The 18304-nt window shown below is 44.9% G+C and overlaps 1 protein-coding gene across 2 annotated transcripts in view; it reads right to left on the bottom strand.

Moving 5' to 3' along the window:
- FNDC1 (fibronectin type III domain containing 1) overlaps nucleotides 1–1201 on the bottom strand; it is a 101817-nt gene extending 100616 nt beyond the window's left edge. Inside the window, exon 1 of one of the 2 annotated variants that reach the window (XM_063707987.1) lies at nucleotides 902–1201. In XM_063707987.1, coding sequence (XP_063564057.1) covers nucleotides 902–1010 — 109 coding nt within the window. In that variant the 5' untranslated portion in view covers nucleotides 1011–1201. The remainder of the gene's footprint in view (nucleotides 1–901) is intronic. The other variant, XM_019028908.4, reaches the window with a different exon arrangement.
- Nucleotides 1202–18304: the final 17103 nt, after the last annotated feature.

Here is an 18304-nt window from a genome sequence, read left to right as displayed (position 1 = left end):
TCATTGTCTGCTTCTTGGATTTCTGCAAACCAATGACCTAAAAGCCAGTTTCAAGTGTAAAAATGCCTGCACAGGAGGTGGGAACAAGGGCCGCCAAAGGCTTAGGAATGAAAACCTCGCCACAAACTTGTCTCTCTCCGCAGGAAACTTGCAAGAATCTGACAGGAGCGCGCTAGCATTTTCTGAAAAGCATTGCTCTCAAAGGAAGCATCCATCCCGGCTGCAGCCTCAGCCATTGGGGAAGGGCGAGTTTCTCTGGAATCAGCTTTCTCATTTCCCTCTCCCTCCTCTCAAGACAAACATTTTCTCCCAGCTTGAACGTTCCCCCCGGGCGCGCGGGCCTCCTGCCGCCTGGAGCCGAGCTGGCACTGGAGCGCGTCTCCTCCGGAGCGCAGAGGCACCCGACGCCCTGCGGCAGCTCGCAGCCTTTCCCCCACGACCTTCTAGAACAGCCCTGCTCTGCCTCCCTCCGGTCTCCCGAGTGCGCCCGTCATCCTGCCTCGGGAGAGGTGAATGCGGAGAAACTAGGATGACCACCTACGCTCCCGAGAAATTCTGGGCAAAGAAAGGCATTACCCCAGCCCGCACGCTGAAAGTAGCCTTTCTTTTCCTTTTTTCCCCGCTGTGCCTGAATCTCCCGGGACACTTAGACGGCTGGAGCCTCCCGACTCCAGGGCGGGCGACGGCAAAGTTAAACGCCAGCGCGCTGCGGTCCCCGGGCACCGAGGCGTCCCCGCTCCCGCCACCCACACAGGGCGCCAAGTGCCCCGACCCGCGAGTGACGAGGACGCACAGGCTAGTGACACGACCAGTAGCCAGCACTGAGCGGGACAACGGTGCCCGAGCGCAGGAGGGTGCGCGGGGAGCTGAGGAGCGCCGGGGGCCCGGGCGCGGCGCGTACCTGGGGCCCCCGCCGAGGAGGCGACGGGGAGCAGCGCGGCCAAGAGCAGCAGCGCCGCCCAGGACAGCCGGCGCGGCGCGCGCAGGGTCGCCCCGGCCTCGGGGGCCATCGAGAGCCCGGAGTGGGCCGGGGCTGGGTGCTTGCGGCTGGCAGGGGGGCGCTGGCCGGAGTCTGGGGAGTGCGGAGGCGCCGCCGTCGGGTCCCCGCCGCCGTCCGTCTGTTCTGCGCGCTCTGCGCGGTGTCCGCCGCGCCCCTGCCCCGCGGCGATCGCTCCCGGCCGCGCACCGGCAGCCGCGCTCCGCCACTGAGGCCGCCGACCTCCCGCCGAGCCTTTTAGCTGCGCTCGGGCGCCCCCTGCCGGCGTGCGGGGCTGGGGCCAGGGCCGGCGGGGGCGACCGGGGCGACAGGGGCGACGGGGCTGGCGGGGCCCGGGCTGGAGGCGGGCGGGGCGCGGGACGAAGGGGCCGGAGCGCCCCGGACTGACTTAGCGGTTCTGAACTTGGGGCGGTCGCTGTGCCGGGCCAAGTGGCTGAGGAAGTTCCTCCCCTCGTCTAACCCTCTCATTTTCTGGATGGGGAAGTCGCCCATCGCGCCGAGGAATTGCCCTCTGTCCCCTTACAGAAACACCTCTGCGCCCCACGTGGGGACTCGGGCCGGGACCCCTCACCCGGTCCGCAGCGCTGTAGTTCCTGTGGCTAGCCCAGTCCTTCCACGTCCCTACCCACACCCAGCGCGCCCACGTCAGGGGTTTTCAGCGTCCTTAGACCCTGCTCCGTCTGGCTGTCATTTCTAGGGCGCGCACGATGCAGGTCGAAAAGGAACCCAGTTTTCACTGTGCCTTGTTGCCCAGGCCAAGGACTCAGCGGACCTCGCCTCTCCCTTTTCTGTAATTTTAACACTGCCCCAGGTCTCCCTATTCCTCCTTCCAGCCTGGAAGCCTCGCGGCCCTCCAGATGGACTCGGAGCGCCCCTGGAGGCTACAGTGACCTAAGCTCTAGGAAGGCCGGGTCCTGGACGCCGCGTGCTGCTGTCCGCCGCCGACCGGTGTCCTCGCAGAGATAACCTGGCTGAACTCACCGCCCAGCGCTATGTCAGTTCTCCCTCATGACAACCCAAAACTTGACCGGATTTGTGTTCTGCAGAGAGGGGGAAAAAAAGGTAAATGAATTGTAAAGAGATGAAAACCAGAAATACAGTATCTCTTTGAATTTGAGCACCCAGGGAAGGCGTAAACCTACCGCCTTCCTTTCCAGGAAACTCTCCTGCTTCCCAGCAAAGGTTTTTGTTTGTTTGTTTTTCTTTTTCTTTTTGTTTTTGTTTTGAGACAGGGTCTCCTTCTGCCTCTGCCGCCCAGGCTGGAGTGCAGTGGTGCAGTCTTGGCTCACTGCAACCACCATATCCCAGGCTCAAGCCATTCTCCTGCCTCAGCCTCCTAAGTGGCTGGGACTACAGGTTTCAGCCACCATGCCCAGCTCATTTTTGAATGTTTTGTAGAGACAGGGTTTCCCCACGTTGCCCAGGCTGGTCTCGAACTCCTGAGCTCAAGCAGTCCGCCCACCTTGGCCTCCCAAAGTGCTGGGATTACAGGCATGAGCCACCACGCCCAGCCCAAACACACTTTCCTGCATTACTCCCTTATGTTATCATGTTTCCCCACATGCCATTTAATGGAGCTGTGTGGTTTCTGTCTCACCAGCAGCCACCCGGCTCTGCCTATTTTGGGGGAATGGTAGCTCCCTCCCCAACTCCAACCAAGTGACAGGCCCCCTCCTTACTCCCACTCCTTCCCAAAGCCCCACTTCCCCACTGGCTCAGGGCTCTGCAGTGGCCTAGACAGGGTCACTCAGGGTTGGGACTCTTCTAACACGGGCTGGTGGAAAGGTCTCTTTCTCCCATCATTCGTGGATTTGGAAGGATGGTAGCCATGGCAGGCTGAAACACAGCCTTCCTCCCCAAAAAGACATTCCTGTCCTAGTCCCCGGCCCTGTGAATGTCACCTTACATGGTTTATTAAAAAGCAATTAAGCATGCTGAGGCGGAGAGATTATTGTGGATTATCTGGGTGGGCCCTAATGCAGTCATGTATGTAACTTATAAAACAGAGGAGAGGGAGATTGACGCACACAGGAGAAATCCAGGTGAGGACGGAGGCAGCCATGGGAGCAATGCACCCACAGCCCAGGGATGCCGGCAGCCCTCACCAGAGGCTGGAAGAGGCTCCTCCAGAGCCTGTGCTGGACTTCAGGCCAGTGGAACTGATTTCAGACTTCCGGCCTCCAAGACTGAGAGAGCAGATTTCTGTTGTTTAAGCCACCCACCCCGTTTGTAATTATTTCTTCAGCAGCCACCGAACACCAGTGCAGTAGCCAGGATGGGCCTGTGGCTCTGGCTCCAGCCTCCAGGGACACCAGCCGGAGAGAAGGAAGCCACGCATGGAGAGCGGCCAGGTGGGTAGAAAAGAGCAGGGTAGACGCAAGAGTCCCGGGCTCCGCCTCGCCCCTGCGCTTTCTGAACGCTGGTTCTGGGGACAGCACATTCCCTTTTGCTAACTTGGAATGAGATTTCTATTTTCTATAACCAATGAATCTTGACTAGTGCACTCCCCCCTGTTCTTAAGAGGACAAGAACCAAGACTTATCTTTATTGCTCATCTGTCACCCAAAAGAGGCCATCACAGAACCAAACACAGTAACATCCAGGAAATGCTGAGGTTAATTGCCATTCATTCATTCATTCAGCAAATACTTATTGTGATCTACTCTGTCCCCAACACTGCTGTAGACCCCGGGGATTAGCAGTGACTAAAAGCAGATGAATAGCAGGAGTTAAGTTAAAAGCAGAGAAGGGGAGGCAGCACTGAGGACCTTACAGGCTGCAGGAAGGGTTTAGGCTTTCACTCTGAGAGGTGAAGGGCGACACTGGAGAATTCTGATCAGAGGAGACACGGGTAAGCAGGCTCTTACAATCCCAGTGAGGCAAGACGGTGCTTGGACATGATGTACAGCAGTGGGGCACGAGAACCAGTGAGGTTCTGGATGCATCTTAAAGGTATGGTTTGGGAGATTTTCTGACTCATTGGATGTGGAGAAAAAGAGGATTTGCAATATACCAAGTCACACTGTTCTCATGCTGCTCGTTAACTCTCCATTGTGACTTCTGTAATTTCAGGATGTCACTGTTTAATTTCATTGTAATGAACAAATCATATGCCATAATCTGTATATGCACACAGTGAAAGCTCAACAGACATCAGTTTCCTTCCCTGCATCCTCAGGAGATGCATGTGCACTTACCTTCCTCCCCAGAATGATACTTATTAGAGCAACTTTCTTAGGGGTACATTTCAGAGTGAAGCACAATGCAAAATTACTTCCAATTTTAGAGTTTCAGAACCCTCAACCATGGGCTGTTTGATATTGAATGAAATTACTGACACTTATGAGTTCTGATTCTGATTTCATTACAAATTTGAGATTGTGTGTTTTAATCAAAACGTATTATTACCTTTAGGCTCAAAATATCTTAAAGAAAATGGAACTCGGAGTCAGTCATCTGTTCTCAACGTGGTCATCTCAAAAATATGAGCACACGGAAGTTTTCTTCCTTCTTGTCAGTTTTGAGTCCAATATCAATACTGTTGTCCTGTGAAAGATTTTAAGATTTAAATATTTTTTCACGTAATTTCCTGATGTCTTGATTGTTGCTTCTATTTTGTTCACCAAAACCAAACAGAGTGGAGGTTGCTCTGGGGCTGGATGGATGGCCAGTCATTAAAATCAATGCCTCATTAGTCTGCCTTAGTTCTGTGGTCTTTTCTGGCTTTACAGATCAGCTTGTGTTCATATACACTATTTCCTGTTCTAGTTATTTTTAAAATAACTATACATCCAAGGAGTTCAGCACTCCTCATACACATTGTCGTGGCATTCCTATGTGATAGGGTAAATTAAATTGCTATTCTCGTGTTTCATATGGATAAATGGGAAGCAAGTTCAAATGACCTTCCAGTACAGACTCAAGTAGAGCGTTGAAAGTGCGTGTCTCATATTATTCATCTGACATTTAATCTTGTGCAGTCTTCAATTTGGCTCATGGGGCTCTTTAATTCCTTTTTAAGCACCACATTTGAATATATCTGCATACTGTGACCGCCGCAGGACACTACACAATACCCATTACACAATAGTGATGTTTTTAAAAGACTACATAGAAGGAGAACAAAAGAGAGTGTGCTCCTACAGCATTTGCTGTGATTGTGGGGAGCTCAATAAATCGGACACAGCAGATCTGGAGGAGCACATCAGTCCCCAGGATTCTATGAACAGAGGGAAAAGGGAAAAGAAAATAGAAGTAGGCAAGTCGACACTGCCATCTCAGTTTCGCCTTGACCTGGGAGAAGGGTGATAGAAATAGCTTCTAATTGGCAATAAAATAAAATAATAAAATGATGCTTTACTTCTTTTCTTGAACAGTACTCATTTCGTTCCGATTCTCACAACAACTTTAGGGGCACTATTCTGATTTTACAGGAGAAAATCAAGGCTCCAAGAAGTCATGTGGCATGTGCTTGGCCCTTTAACTGGTGCGCCTGGGAGTCCAGTCTGAGCCTCTGACCCCAAGTACACATCTCTCTCCACCACACGTGACTCTCAGAAGGTCCTTCCCTCTCTCCCATTTTCATTAAAACTATGAGGATCAGGGGAGACAGGACAAATAAAAGTCTGTTTTGCACACGCCATGTCCCCGTGTCCACTGCAGATTTATCGGAGACACTTCCTTATCATCCAGATAGTGACCAATCCCTCTTAGCAAACAACTACATGAGACCTCAATGTTATATCACTCATGTTCTTAGAGTTTCAAAGATGCAGACAAGAAATGGTGCTTCTTAAAAAACACCCTGCCATGAATCTGTCATTGCCCAAAACACACTTCCTCTGCACAGAAGTTCTAACATGTTTCCACTGCAAGGCAGTGCCAAGGCAATTCTCTTCTGTTGTACAAATCTACTGGGAATTAGTGAAACATAAAGGATTAAGGTGTCAGACACCAGCCTCACATATGCATGGTTGGCATGATTAAATTAAAAAACTCACAGATTTGTGTTCTAAGTTTCTGTCCAATGGCCCAGGTCAATCCAGCGTACATTCCACACATGGAAGAAGATATTCCAATTCTGCCAACTACTGCTTGTCAATGGGGACAGGAGAAATCATTCATTCATCTATTCCTTTATATATCCTTTGTTGAACACCTATTCTTGTTCCATGCCATGTAGTAGAATCTGGGGGTGCAAATGTGACTAAGACACAGACAGCCCATGCTTCGAAGCGTTCACAGTCAAATGCAACAGATAAACAAACAACTGAAAACAATCACAATCCAATGTGACAAGTGCTGTAATCTTCAGGCCATGGAGCTTAAAGGAATTTTTATGTATGTTGCCCAACACTTCCTTTACTTATTTTCCCACCAAGGAGATTTTTAACCCTATGTCTACTTCTCATAGGCAGACATAGGGGTACGTTCACTCTAATCACGCTAATCCTGTGGAATCAAAAAGAGCACAGTTTGGGGAGGAGACATTAGTAAATCTGAGTGGAACAAGAGTTCAAAATGTAGTCTTCAAGTTGCAGCTGGCAGTTTGAAAAGCTGGCCCGGCATTATGCTAAGAAAACATATGTCTGGCCGCCTTCCCAGGCTGCATTTTTCTGACTCCCAGCATCTTGTCAAGAGCAGACCACAACCACTAGTCCATGAGCAGTGCAGAGCTGCCCACCCGAGCCCATGCTGGTGTGTACAGGGCATGCCACTCAAGCCCCCCATGCCTCAGATAGCATGAGGACAGATAGGCACTCACTCCGGAAATGGGGACATTCATCATTTGTTCAGTAGTCCCATAACGAACCCCACCTGTGTGCCTGGCCCATGATCAGAGCACAGACTGTGGTCACCTGTGAAATGGCATCTGCACCAGCTGACAGCTGACAGGGGCTTTGCCATCTGTGCAGTGTGACTGGCCTGGAGGAAGTGATGAAGTAGACAGTTCACCGGTGGTGATCCCAGCCCCTTTCCCTCCTGGCTGATGTCTCCCTCTAAGGCACCTACCTAAGCACATCATGCCCTTTCATACTGCACCCTTCTCACCACCCATCAAGCCTTCCTTCAAGGATCCAATCACCTTCTAACTAGCATGTAAATAAGTGACTGATAAGGCTTTATGGTCTTTTCTCCATAAGGATGTAGTGCTCTGCAACTCACATAGTCACAACGTGTGCGCTCATTCATCCACATGAACCATCAGGGAGGGTGACACTTTATTATGCCCATTTTACAGAGGCAGAAACTTAGGTTCTGTGTCCAGCCAATGTTCATGCAGTTAAGGAATAACACAGCTAGGAGGCAAACCCTGATACTCCACCTGCAAACACAGTGCTCTTTGCACAATAGGCCATCAAAACAAGAATTCTCCAGTGTTGAATTCATAAGTAATAAAATGTTGACAGGGAGGCATTTAGGATGAGGGCCTCTTTTATTTACAGTTAGATTTCCCCGACTTAAGAAAAAGCACCATCTTCCGCATCCACATTATAACTATTGCTCTCTGGCACGCTTGAGCAGCAAAGTCGATTTTCCTTACATTCTTTAGAATCTGCACAAAAACATCTAGGAGAAAATATTCTGTGATTCTGTAGCATCCAAATCAATGTGCTTCCCTAACACAGCTCACAGATAGTATTGAGTTGTTATTCATACGATGCTCCTGAAATGAAAAGGCAGGCTTGAGCTGTTTTATAGGTAGCTTCCACTCCAGGAGGGGACCTTACTCTCTGTCTAGATTCAATCATGATTTTGTGAGCCCTCAGCGCATTCAGCCTACAGGCCTCTTCCTTGTTCTGGAAGCATCTTTCCCTGACTTCTGACACTGGAGCCTGCCCTGACCTGTCTTCTGCGTCTCCTGCCTTTGTTCCTCCATCTCCTCTGCGGTGCTGAGGCCTTTTCAAGTCTCCTTCCCCCTTCTCCATAGAAGATCCCATCCACGGTCACTCCAGTCACCCTGCCCTTTCAGTCTTGCGGTCACCTTGCTGCCTCTTCGCAGGGTTTTTGCACCAACTGATCCCATCCCCCATCCCTTTCTGCCTTTCCACCCATCCTTCAAAGCTCAGCTTTTATTAGAGTTTCCCTAGAACCCTTTGACCAGGTAAAATCTCCCCTTTCTACTCACTCACAGCACCATAGAACTTGCTTTTGTGGTCCTTCCCGTGGCTGAATTTTCATGCTTATCTCCATAGCTACTCATCCATCACCCAGCTTGACTGTAAGCTCCATAAGGACAGGGATCACATCTGTTTTTGCTCACCTTGTGTCGCTATAGCCTGGCATGCGACCTGAATCATAGCAGGAACTCAGTAAACATTTGTGAATTCATGTGTACAAGCATGCATACATGAAGGATCTTCTTTATTCAGTAGTACAAGCTTGGTAGAATTGGTGATATGGTTTGGCTTTGTGCCCCACTCAAATCTCATATTGAAATGTAATCCCTTGTGTTGGAGGTGGGGCCTGGTAGGAGGTGATTGGATCACTGGGGTGGTGTCTAATGATTCAGCACCATCCCCTAGGGCTGTCTCATGGTAGAGTTCTCGTGAGATCTGGTTGTTTAAAAGTGTGTAGCACTCCACTTCCCACCCTTCACTCTCTTCCTCCTGCTCCTGCTATGTAAATGTGCTTGTTTCCCCTTTGCCTTCCACTATGATTGTAAGTTTCCCAAGGCCTGCCCAGCCACGCTTTCTGTACAGCCTGTGGAACTTTGAGTCAATTAAACCTCTTTTCTTTATAAAGTACCCAGTTTCAGGTATTTCTTTATAACAGTGCAAAAACGGACTAATACAATTGCCCTCTCCAAGAAGTCAGTGTAAGCTTGGACTTATTCCCTGCTGCAGCCCACTCCTACCCAGACCCTGGCTGTACCCAGCATGCATAAGCCACAACTCCGCAGACAGATGCCCTCAGGCTGAGAGACACTCTGGCAAACACAGTTTAAAAATGTTAAATTTCTCATTCTGGGCTACTGGTAGTGAGACTAGCAATTTGTAAAAGGATATTTATGTATTGTCTCTAAGGTGAAGGAGGATAAATGCAAGTAATTTTGTAGCAAATTCAAATTTTTTTATTAATTAGTGACGCTTGCCCTGTTTGTTGTTTCTTTCATTCATTCAACAGTTAGACATTGAATGCCTTGCAATTTGTCAACATCATAACTTCTCTAATCAGATTGTGCAGCTGGTTGGGCAAATGCAGTATTAACCATCGCTCCCAGGAAAAACTCTCTAAACTCATATAATGTCATCAATCACCTTGGCCAACAGGTCATATTAGAAAGGCACCAACTGAGGGAGACTTCTCAGACCATCTCCTTCTCTTCTAGTTCATGCTTGAACAATTACCCAAGTATGTGACAGGTTTTGTTTGTTTGTTTTCAGAAAATTTGTGTTCTGTTTACTCCAAAACGTAGTGACTAAAAACAATAATTGTACATTATCTTTCTCAGTTTCCCAGTGTTAGGAAGCTGGAAGTGGCCTGGTTGGGTAGGTCTGGCTTGGAGGTCCCTCATGAGTTGCATGGGCTTGGGCTGTCATCATCCGCAGGCTTGACTGGGGCTGGAGGATCCACTTCCTGGCTAATTCACTCCGGGCTGGCAAGTTAGTGCTGGCTGCAAGGTGGGGCCTCAGTGGCTCTCCACAAAGCTGTTTGAATATCTTCAGAGCATGGCAGTTGGCTTTCCCTGGAGCAAGTAATGCAGGAGTCCAAGGCATAAGTGCAATGCCTTTTCAGACCACCCTCAGAAGTCACCCACTGTCACTACCACCATATTCTATTGGTGACACAGACCAGCCTTGATTCAACATGGGAGTGGACTATACAAACAGCATGAAGACCTTTGGTGGATCATAGAGGACCAACATGGAGACTTACTGCCACAGGCTGACACCGCAACAAGACCCCTGCTTTCTTGAATATTTTCCAGCTCACTGAACCAAATGATTTGTTTTCCTTTGACTCTCCTCTGGGCTCACTCACCTTTATTCTAGCTGAGGCTTTGCTGCTGGGGAAGGTACACGCTTGCACAGCCCTCTCAGGCCTGCTCCAGGTGGGTCATGATGATTGTAAGTTTCCTAAGGTCTCCCCACCCGTACTTCCTGTACAGCCTGTGGAACTGTGAGTCAATTAAACCTCTTTTCTTTATAAAGTACCCACTTTCAGGTATTTCTTTATAGCAGTGCAAACATGGACTAATACAACAGTCCTCTGCAAGAAGGCAAGTCTGCTCCTCTAGGCCTTTTCCTTCTTATCTACACCCTGGCCTGTGATGCCTCTCTGTCAGTGTGTCCCTGTTCTGTGTCCTTGAGAATATTTTAAAACTAGAGTATAGCCAGGCATGTTGGCACAAACCCATAGTCCCAGGTACTCAAGAGGCGGAGGCAGGAGGATCACTTGAGCCTAGGAGGTCAAGGCTGCAGTGAACAGTGGCCATGCCACTGCACTCCAGCTTGGAGGACAGTGAGACCCTGTCTCAATAAATAAATACATAAATGCATAAGACTAGATTATAACCTTATTTGATTTTACAGCATGTATCCTTCTGTGTTCATAAAATATGACATACATCGCAGCTCATAAATCCTATGCAGCAGCCCATCCAGGACAGACTCCATTTGCAGCCTCATTTCATCTAACGGGACCCCCTGTGCAGCGTTTGCAGATGGAAACAATGCAGGATTTCCCTCTTTACTGCTCTGATAGATCACCCCTCCTCTGCACGCTGTCACATACTTCCCTTGGCCTGGAAGGCCCCCACTCATTTTTCCCTCACTTAATCAGTTTACTCCAACAATGTTTTACAACATGTACTCAAATCTTTTTTTTAACTTTTTTTTTTTTCGACAGAGTCTCACTCTGTCGCCCAGGCTGGAGTGCAGTGCCGCGATCTCGGCTGCTGCAACCTCCGCCTCCCCAGTTCAAGCAATTCTCCTGCTTCAGCTCCCTAGTAGCTGGGATTACAGGCACACGCCACCATGCCCAGCTCATTTTTTGTATTTTTAGTAGAGACGGGGTTTCTCCATGTTGGCCAGGCTCGTCTTGAACTCCTGAGTTATTGCCTCCACTTCTTGAGAACCTGGGACTATGCGTTTGTGCCAACATGCCTGGCTATACTCTAGTTTTAAAATACTCTCAGGGACACAGAACTCCTGACCTCAGGTGATCCACCTGCCTCGGCCTCCCAAAGTGCTGGGATTACAGGCATGAGCCACCACACCCAGCTGCATTTATTCAAATCTTATGCCACTTCACATAGTTTATAATCACATGTCCTTCCTCCTGACTTCATTGCAAACTCCCACACCTATTTGTTACCCATAGAACTACTAAGAAAGCAGAGAACACACTGGGCCTTAGCAAAGCATTTTTAAATATCTTCAATGAATTTTTCAACAAACACTCATGGGATGCCTACTACTCGTTGAGCACGGTGATAAATACTGAAGGCACATGAGGAAGAAACAGCGTCTGGAATTATTTTTTAGATGAATAATATTTTGGTATCAACAAAGTACAAGGCCCAATCATGTATTATTCACTTAAAAGTATGACTTATCTGTATGAATTAATAAATTTATTATCAGAAAGAGGTTGAAATATAGCAATGTGGTTGCTTTGTGAGATGGTTTGGCTCTGTGTCTCCACCCAAATCTCATGTCAAATTGTAATCCTCAGTGTTGGAAGAGAGGCCTGGGGGGAGGTGGTTGAATCACGGGGGCAGATTTCCCCCTTGCTGTTCTCATGCTGGAGTTCTCACAAGATCCGCTTGTTTGAAAGTGTACAGCACCTCCTTCTTCTCTCTCCCTTCCTCCTGCTCTGGTCACGTGAAGATATGCCTCCTTCCCCTTCGCCTTCCGCCGTGATTGTAAGTTTCCTGAGGCCTCCCCAGCCATACTTCCTGTACATCCTATGAAACTGTGAGTTAATTAAACCTCTTTTTTAAAAAGAATTAATCACTTAGTCTCAGGTAGTTTTTTATCCAGTGCAAGAACAGACTAATACACTTTGCATATTGCAAGAACTAGCAAACTCCTAAACAAGACTAATTCATTAAGCTGAAAATTCTTTTCATGCAGTTGTTTGCTTGGTTTACAGCCTAGCACAAAAATGTCACTGAAGTATATTTTAAACAGCAAGATGTCTTCTTTTAACTGTTGGCAAGAAATAAAATATGCCAAGTATCAAATATCACAAGGAAACTTGAAACTGCTGAGCCACCATATCAGATTAGTTTTACAGGTTCTCCAAGAAGAGAAACTCACCAGGATTCTCAAACTAGGAAGGAGAATCTGCATGGCAAGCATGGCCCCCCATCCAGGGACTGAAGGACCCACTCCCCACATTACCTGTCCCTACCTTGCTGTGATGCCCTGAGCCCTGAGCTTCCCGTCATTCATTCAAGATTCTCTCTCTGGCTTATTTGGGTTTGTTTTCCTCTTTACTGAAACTCAAATCAGTAAGAGGAATCATCCACTGAGTATATCCACCTCCAGTCACACTTTCCATCTGCAAGTCTGCCAGGAGCGGCTGGGTGAAATTGTGCAGCTGTGACCACCTCAGACACTTCTCCACTGTGCTCCTTTCAAAATACATAGGATCCTATAAGTGTATTTCATCTTTATGTCAAAAAAGTATTCAAGATAGGGTTGGAGTGAACAGAACAGAGGATAGACTACAAAGATGAAACAGAACCTGACTTCAAAAAGCAGCTTCAGAGGAGCAGGACAGAGAGATAAGAGAGGACAAGGAACTGTAAGACAAAGTAATTAATTCCCAAGAACAGGATATGTGTGTAGGTATGTCTACACACATACACATATAGATATACATACATATTCATACTCATACACTGCCTAATGCACAGAAGACGTAGGGCAGACAGGAGACACGTTCTGGTGAGGAGATCAATGACAGGAGTTTTGGAAGAGTCAGTGTTTGAGCCAGACCTTGCAGGAAAGATAATAACCAGGGGAAACGGAGATGACAAGATAGTTTCATCACTGAGACCAATGCAAGGAAGGAAAAGGAGAGAGTTAAGAAGTGGAGTTGGCTGGACTGGAGGACGCATGAAAGGGATTAGCAGGGGACAGGGTTTTAAAGATGGGATAGAGCTCATAATAGAAAAAACTTAAAGGCAGGACTGGGGAGTTTGGGTTTACTCTGAAGGCAAGAGGAAACCACTGAACAGAAAAGTATATCAACTATTTCTCACAAAGGAGCAGTGAGGTATTAGTGAGACAACCCAATGGCAGTATCTTCAAAAAGATGACAAACCATACAAACCTAAGGGATTTACACTATAAAAATCAGACTTGTGCTCCAGAAAGATTAATTAGGCAGCTAGCTGCAGGATTGGTTGGCAGGAGGAAAGAAACAAGGGAGAGAAGGAGTTAAGAGGCCATTAAAATAATCCCAGTGAGAGGTCAAAAAAACCTGATTGAGGGCTTCATCAAAGAAACAAGTTCTTAGACAAGATATTGTGGAGGTAGAATTAACAGAATGTGATATATGTGTGATGGGGCATTGAGGGGTCTTTGGGCTTACTGCAAACAGAGACTAAATCTCAGCACCTCTGACCCCCATATCAATCTGTGCTCCTGCCGGACGTGGTGGCTAACATCTGTAATCCCAGCACTTTGGAAGGCAGAGTGGGCAGATCACCTGAGGTCAGGAATTTGAGACCAGCCTGGCCAACATGGTAGAACCCCGTCTCTACTAAAAATACAAAAAAATCAGCCAGGCATGGTGGCGTGTGCCTGAAGTCATAGCTACATGGGAGGCAGAGGCAGGGGAATCGCTTGAACTCAGAAGGCGGAGGTTGCAGTGAGCCAAGATCTTGCCACTGCACTCAAGCCTGGGCAACAGAGCGAGACTCTATCACACACACACACAAAAAAGTCTGGACTTCTGAGTGTTCTAGGTCAGACACATCTTCTGTCACTAGCAAAAGCAAACAGAACACCTCTTTGGAGGAAAACACCCTCAATTTAGGCCCTCAGGATTTCCACAGCTTAAGATCAATAGAATATGAGATCATAAACCCTCAAAGAAATAAACACGATGAGAAGAGCCAGCCAAAACAAGATACGGCTCCCAGGTTTTCCAGATACTAGTATTTATTAGATTCAAAATATAAAATAATACATGACATGTTTAGAAAAATAAAAATAAAATAAAAAACAAATAACGTTTTGAGCAGAAGCTTAATATAAATTATAGATGAAAAATATTACCTTGGATAATAAAAGCTCAGTGGATGGCTAAATAGTAGATTAGATATGGTAGAAGAGAAAATTTGGGAACTGGAAGACTAGTTAGAAGAAATTACTAAGATTATAACACAGAGATACAGGGAAATGAAAAATATGAAGAAGTAAAAAGTTATGAAAAATAGAATTAATAAGTCTAGCACATGTCCAGTCAAAGTCTCAGAAGAAAAGAATTGACAGAATAGAGAAGAGATAATATTCAAGGGAATAATGGCTGAGGACTGATAAAAGATGTAAATCCACTGATATAGGACACACAACAAATACCAAGCCAGATAAATATGACAAAATCCAAGTACATTGTATTGAGGTTAAGAACACAGAATGTAAAAAAGGTGATTAAAAGCAGCCAAAAAGTAATGAAAGAACACCTGCAAAAGGACTATAGTTAACAGCAGACTCCTCAACAATGGGCTGAAGATGGTGGAATATCTTCATACTTCCAGAGAAAATAACTGCAAGCTTAGAATTGTATACCCAGCAAAATTATCTTTCAAGAATTAAGTAAAATAAAGGCATTTTCAGATAAATAAAATTTGAGAGTACTTATTACCTACAGACCTCTACTAAAGGAACTTCTGAAAGTACTTCAGGAAGAAAAGACTGACCTCAGAATAAAGGTCTGGGATGCAAGGAGAGAAACATCGGACAAAGAATTGTGGAAATGTGCAAGTAAATCTAAACAAAGACCAATTGTACAGTATAATTTTTAAATGCTTAATCATAGAGTTTGAAAAGAAGACAATACACAAAGTATGTGGTTTTTTGTTTGTTTGTTGTTTGCTTTTGAGGCAGAGTCTCTCACTCTATTGCCCAGACTGGAGTGCAGTGGCGCAATCCCGGCTCACTGCAACCTCTGCCTCCTGGGTTCAGGGGATCCTCCTGCCTCAGCCACTCAAGTAGCTGAGATTACAAGTGTGTGCCACCACGCCTGGCTAATTTTTGTATTTTTAGTAGAGACAGGGTTTCATCATGTTGGCCAGGCTGGTCTCGAACTCCTGACTTCAAATGATCCGCCCACCTTGGCCTCCCAAAGTGCTGGGATTACATGCGTGAGCCATCATACCCAGCCAAAGACAATACACAAAAGATGTGAATGAAAAAGAATGAAATCAGTTGGGTGTGTGTTGTTAAGCATGTGCAAATGAATTTCTATTGTTCAGCAGGGAAAATGGAAAGTAAACTGTATAGTTTTTTTCATTAAGTATGGCAAAATTTTAAGAGTAACAACTACAAAATATAGTGTCTAACTTCTAAATAAAGAATAGGATTTCAACATTCCTTCTTCAGTTATTGGTAGATAAACCAGATCAAGTAGCAGAGTATAGAAAATTTGAACTGAACAATTCCAAAGCTTAGTTTAAGCTTGGTTTAATGGTCATATATAGAATACACACTGTTCTCAAGCACACATGGAACATTTATAAAAATTGGTTATAAATTAGGCTATAAAAACGCCATATCAAATTTCAAAAAAAAATTATATATCTAGACTATGTTCTCTCACTATAGTGCAATGAAGTCAGATTTAAAAATCAAAATTTAAAATGTATTTTCAGAAATCAAACATAGACAAAATCATAACACAAACTTTTAAATGCTCAGAACTGAACAATAATAAATCTTGTACATATCATAACTGGTAGGATATTGCAAAAGTAGAAAATATATAGCCTTAATATTTATATATGAGGGAAATATAAAGCCTTAAATGTAAAGCTATATATTAGCCTTAAATATACCTTGTATTTAAAAATAAAGGATTGAAAATAAGCTGAATACCCCATTAAAAAGTTAGGGGAAGATAACAAACTCTTTTTTAAAAAAAAAAAAAAAAGGAAGGAGATAATTAAGATACTAGCAGACATTAGTGAAAAGGAACACAAAGGTACCGTGGAGGGCGTAATGCAACAAAAATGGTTCTTAGCTAAGACTAATATAATCGCCATATATTTAATGAGATTTATTTTTTAAAAAAAAGAGAATGCACAAATGAAGAGTAGTAAGATTTAAAGAGACACAACTACACAAACAGTAGATATTAAAAAGAAAAGGCCAGGCATGGTGGCTCTTGCCTGTAATCCCAGCACTTTGGGAGGCCAAGGGGGGCGGATCACCTGAGGTCACGAGTTGGGTTAGAGACCAGCCTGACCAACATGGTGAAACTCCACCTCTACTAAAAATACAAAAATTAGCCGGGCGTGGTGGCATACGCCTGTAATCCCAGCTACTTGGGAGGCTGAGGCAGGAGAATTGCTTGAACCTGGGAGGCAGAGTTGCAGTGAGCAGAGATCACACCAGTGCACTCCAGCCTGGGCAAAAAGAGTGAGACTCCATCTCAAAAAAAGGAAAAAGAAAAGGAAAAGAAGATTGCTATGAATTATCATACTTATTTTGTCTACCTATCATAATTACTTCATCTGCTTATCAAATGTTATGTTAATAAATTTGAAAATTCATATAAAATAAATAAATTCCTGGAAAATTATAACCTACAAAATTTGACTTAAAAACAATGGGAATGACCAATCGGTCCTGCAATTATTAAAGAAATGTAATTAGTAGTTAAAAATCTTCCTATAAAGAAAATAGAAGGCCCAGAAAACTTTATGGACAAATTCTAAAAACCTTTCAATAAAAATCGTTCCAATCATCTGGAAAGATTAGAACATTTCATTTAGAAAAACTAAACAATCCCCTTGTAGCATTCTTATGAGATTAATATAGCCTTGATGCCAAAACCAGACAAAGATGATATGATGAAGGAAAATTACAGACAATTAACTGATAAACATTGATACAACAATTCTAAACGGCATTAACAACCAAATGCAGCCAAGTCTAATCTTGTCCAAATTTGCTCTATCCCAGGAATTCAGAAGAGGTTTAATATTAGAATAAATGTAATTTACCACATTTAATAGAATGATAGAGAATAACCATACGGTCTTCTCATTTGACGCACAAAAAGTATTTGATAAAATTCAACATCTTAAAAAAAATTCGTAAACTGAAAACACAAGAGAGATTTCATAAACTGATGAATAGCATCCACAAAGAACCAAGGGCAAACATCACTCTTAATTGTGAAATATGAGAAGCATGGATGTCCACTATCCTGGGGTCTATTCCACACTGGAGGCCTTGGCAAGGAGCTTTTATCTATTTCAGGCCTTTGGCAGTTTCTCCTTCTGTCCGTTGCATTGCTTGGCACATGAAAGACAATCTTTTCCACGTATCTTAGTAACAAAACAACACAACTTTATTTACTTAAGTAATCTTCCTTTCTGAGATCCTATAAAACATCCTGTAACCATATGGGGGTTATTGATTTAATTTTGCTTCATATATTTATTGACATTACATTACCATTATTTATTGGCTGTCAAAGATTTTCAGCAACACTCCTATTCCCATGCAAAACTTTGAAAAGTCCTCATTTCAGTACTATGAATCTCTCTCCTCTGGACAATTTCCATTTTCTTTTAATCTCAACCAAGGTAGGTGAAGTGAGGAGGCAAAAATCAAATGTGTAAATGTTTTCCTTTATTCATTTTACAGGAAATGTTTCAAGAAGTTGGGTGTGGGCATGGCTTCATCTCTTCACACTGTCTCCAGTACACACAGTTGTTGGTGATTGTGTACTCGCTGTGGTTCATCTTTACTTATGTTCATCTTTGCTTTATTTAGATTTTCCAAAAATCACCTAGACACTTTTTTCCACACAGGCAAGGAGCCCTCTGTGCACACAGGACATTACTTTAGTGATGTTACTTGCCCAGTTAGAGAATCTGAGTTCTTTTTCACATGCCTTCAATTCAAATCACAAATTATGCTACTTCTACAGATGGTTTACCTAAGAATAAAGTAATTGGCAAACATGATGTTAATTAAAGGAGCTTTTTGTATCATGCCTGTCCATTCTTTTGCTGGTATTTGCTGGTGATGTCATTATTTACAGTTGCTAAGGTGATCATGTAAGAATACTTGGTTTTGGAATACTTAGTGTCCAAGTTTGTGGCTCACATCCTTA

The sequence above is a fragment of the Gorilla gorilla genome, chromosome 5 (assembly GCF_029281585.2).
Source record: "Gorilla gorilla gorilla isolate KB3781 chromosome 5, NHGRI_mGorGor1-v2.1_pri, whole genome shotgun sequence".
Taxonomy (NCBI): domain Eukaryota; kingdom Metazoa; phylum Chordata; class Mammalia; order Primates; family Hominidae; genus Gorilla; species Gorilla gorilla.
The sequence above is the reverse complement of the archived record's forward strand: the minus strand, read 5'-3'. Positions and strand labels throughout refer to the sequence as shown.